General features: G+C 38.1%; 1 protein-coding gene across 1 annotated transcript; it reads left to right on the forward strand.

The window, feature by feature from the left end:
• Window positions 1-844: 844 nt before the first annotated feature.
• On the forward strand, window positions 845-2,080 carry LOC145948764 (uncharacterized). The gene has a single exon (XM_083058348.1). The coding sequence runs from the start codon at window positions 845-847 to the stop codon at window positions 2,078-2,080; it is 1,236 nt and encodes a 411-aa protein (XP_082914474.1).
• Window positions 2,081-4,062: the final 1,982 nt, after the last annotated feature.

Raw genomic sequence — 4,062 nt, forward strand, 5'->3', positions numbered from 1 at the left:
ACTAACGGTAGGACATACGAAATTTATTGACAGTATTAATTACATGCCGATGCGTCTATCCGATTTACCTAAGGCCTTCGGTCTGACGGACACTTCGGGTAAAGGAATTTTTCCACATTTATTTAATACATCGATAATCAATCGTATGTCGGACCACTACCTGAAGTATACTATTATTCTACCGATTCCATAAGAACAAGAGAACGTGAAAAATTTCTCGCGTGGCATGCCGAGATGACCCGTGAGAACTATGTGTTCGATTTTCAAAGAGAAATATTACAATATTGTCGCAAAGATGTAGATATTCTTAGGCTAGCTTGTATGGCTTTTAGGAAGATTTTTCTTCTACGCGGAAAGGTGTGTCCCTTCGAAGAATGCACCACTATTGCCTCTACTTGCATGAGAGTTTTTAGAAAAAATTTTCTGCGCGATAGAGAGATAGGTATCATTCCTACAGGGGGTTATAGGAGTGTGAATATGCAATCGCGTAAGGTGCTACAATGGCTGCTGTGGATTGAGCGTGAACTCGGTCATCACATTATTCATGCAGGACGAAGCCGGGAATATCGTCTGCCCGATGGCACTCGCGTCGACGGTTATTACGAGTCAGTGGAAAACGCTACTACCATACATCACGTGTTCCAGTTTCACGGATATTACTGGCATGGGTGTCCGCGCTGTTTTCAAATTAATCGCGATAAATCGCTTTCGTCGGATCGCGTTGATACAATCGATTTACGATACGAACACACCATCGCAACGACGTTTCGTCTTCGAAGACGGAAATACAGGGTAACGGAGAAATGGGAGTGATTTTGATCGCGAAGTGCGGGAAAATGACGAAATGCGGGGATATTTACAACAACATCCAGCGGTAGAAAACGAACCGTTCGATCCTCGTCAGGCCTTCTACGGTGGACGCACGGGAAATACTGTAACCCGATATGAGATTACAGAGAGCGAGAAAATACAGTACGTGGATGTGTGTTCATTGTATCCGTATGTATTAAAAACAGGCGTCTTCCCGTTTGGACATCCAACAGTATACGTTGGCGAGGAATGCGTAACAATAATTGGAACGGCACCGGGGTATAATTTCGAGTCACTTGAAGGAATCATACGTTGTAAAATACTCCCTCCGCAAGATCTCTTTCATCCTGTATTACCGTATCGGGTACAGGGTAAATTGTTATTCGCGTTATGCCGCACTTGTAGCGAGACATTTTCGCACACCGAGTGCACTCATATTCCTTCCGAGCGCGAATTCGAGGGTACATGGATATCGTGCAAACTACAAAAAGCAATTGAAAAAGGATATTTTGTAACGGGGGTTAGCGAGATATGGCAGTACAATGTCACTCGGTACGATCCTTCTATGCGTCAAGGGGGTTTATTTACCGGTTATATATATACATTTTTACAGTTAAAACAGGAGGCTAGTGGATGGTCGAGCGAATGCGTGGATGAAGATGCTAAAGAGCGTTATCTTCGCGAGTACGAGGAGAGAGAAGGTATCGTTCTTGAAAAGCACAACATCGCACAAAACTCCGGTCTACGCTCGGTCGCAAAACTATGCTTAAATTCTTTCTGGGGAAAATTCGGGCAACGTTCGAATTTACCAAAGACGGAAATTGTTAACACGCAACAACGTTTGATTAATTTACTCGTGAGCCCTCAGTACGAAATAACTGATATATTACCGGTAAACGATGAAGTGATATATGTATCGACTCGATTACGCGAGGAGGCGATCCCACCATCGCATCTTACAAATGTTGTAATAGCAGCTTACACAACGGCTCAAGCGAGATTAAAATTGTATGAATACTTAGTAAAATTAGATAGGCGCGTTTTGTATTATGATACTGATTCTTGTATATATGTAAGCAGCGCTGATCCACACGAGTACGAACCACTCACGGGTAATTTTTTAGACGATATGACTAACGAACTTGAAAAGTATGGGCTCGCTAGTTATATAGAGTCGTTTGTGTCCGGCGGTCCAAAATTTTACGCGTATGTGGTTCGCTCATCAGATGGTCAGATGCACGAAGTTTGCAAAGTGAAGGGTATAACCTAAACTTTGAAAATTCTCGTTTAATTAATTTTAATAGTATTAGGGAATTATTAATACAAAGAGAGTGTGCAGCAGGAAAGAGAGTTAGGAGAAAACGAGGAAAAAGAAATAACTCCAGAAACGTCAATAAATCTGCGATTCAGAGCCATTCGGCGTACAGCGTTTCACGAAATAATAACTCGTGATGAAACAAAAATATGTGCGCCTGTGCTATTAAAACGTAGATTTATTAACAATCATTGTTCCCTCCGTTTGGATATTTAACTGTTTAAAAACGCAATATAATAATTCCACACGATCGCTTCTCTCTTCCACCTTCGCGCGTTTTTCGATTTATACAGCAAAATGTAGATATAATAAAATAGATAAGTAATTGTAAAATTGTCTTGTAAAAATAATATAAATTTTTGAAAAGTAAAGGATATATTATAGTGCAGAATAGAATAGAATATAAATTATGGATATATCTTAATTAGAAAAAATATTTGTAATAACAGAAAAATTTTAATTATATTTAATAAGTGAAAAATTGTAAAATAAAAAATGTGAAATAAAACTTTTTTAATTTTATTATTAGGATTTTAAACGTACAAAGTATTTTTTACAATGTAAGAAGATTAAATAAAATTTTTTCTTAAAATTTGTTTCATTAGAGATTATTTTATCCTTTTTCCTGAAAAACCTTCTTTCCCCGAAAAATTCTCTTAATATAAATTTTACTATTGTTAGATAAAATCGAGCAAAATAAATGTAACCAATAAGGAGAAAAGTAAATAAAATGTAAAATTAAAACATTTATGACTTTATAATTTATTTTTTAAACTAAGTAAATATTTTTCCGTGAAATAAAGTCTAATAATAAAAATACAAATATAAGTGATAGGGCCTTAAGAGCCGAACGCGGATGTTGATGCGTATTCCAACGAAATTTAATTTTTTCGCTGGACTTAAATTAATTGTGCATAGGGCACGAATTTTACTGCTTGGTATACTGCCAAGTCTTGTATGGAATAATCTCATACTTGAGATTTTTATTCTATACATCCCCTCTAACCCCCCTAAACCCCCCTAAAGAATTAAATGCGAGAGAAAAATATAGATCCGAAAATCGCTGAATCGGGAATCGAACCCGAGACCTTTCGCTTGCCGGGCGACTGCTCTTCCATCTGAGCTATTCAGATCCTTTCGATTCTATATTTTTCTCTGCTTTTTAAATAAATACTTTAACTAACGCCTTTTTCGGCCGGCGTAAATAAACAATAAGAATTACTATTAAGGCTCTTCCGTAATAAATACAAATATAAGTGATAGGGCCTTAAGAGCCGAACGCGGATGTTGATGCGTATTCCAACGAAATTTAATTTTTTCGCTGGACTTAAATTAATTGTGCATAGGGCACGAATTTTACTGCTTGGTATACTGCCAAGTCTTGTATGGAATAATCTCATACTTGAGATTTTTATTCTATACATCCCCTCTAACCCCCCTAAACCCCCCTAAAGAATTAAATTTCGTTGGAATACGCATCAACATCCGCGTTCGGCTCTTAAGGCCCTATCACTTATATTTGTATTTATTACGGAAGAGCCTTAATAGTAATTCTTATTGCTAATAATAAAAGTTTCACAAAAGTTCTTTTCATCAAAAAATTATTTACCTCTTCTCGAAAACCTACTTGACTAAAAAAAAAATATTTTTCTTTTAAAAAAAATTATGTTTTTAGTAAAAATCAAAGTACGAATTTTCTTCTCGCGAGATTCTCTCAGTCACGTACGTAGCCTATCATCGTTGTTAGCGCTGGAGATACACGCTGTCGCGAGCATTCTACGAATACGCTAATTAGCAGCGCACCGCGACACGCATTGGCTCGTCAGCTGGCACCGCGCATCGGCTTATCAGCTGGCACGATGCGCACGAGATCGCTAGCGCGAGCATGCGGCCGCCGCGGTGGGGCCTCTGCGGGACGCTAATAAGCTTATTTCCGA

This window comes from Prenolepis imparis, unplaced genomic scaffold (assembly GCF_030444845.1).
Source record: "Prenolepis imparis isolate NDT839.2.m4 unplaced genomic scaffold, iyPreImpa1.0 SCAF_664, whole genome shotgun sequence".
NCBI lineage: Eukaryota > Metazoa > Arthropoda > Insecta > Hymenoptera > Formicidae > Prenolepis > Prenolepis imparis.

Bases quoted from the DNA above. Each gene is read 5' to 3' on its own strand.
- LOC145948764 (XM_083058348.1), top strand. From the start codon at position 845: ATGCGGGGATATTTACAACAACATCCAGCGGTAGAAAACGAACCGTTC.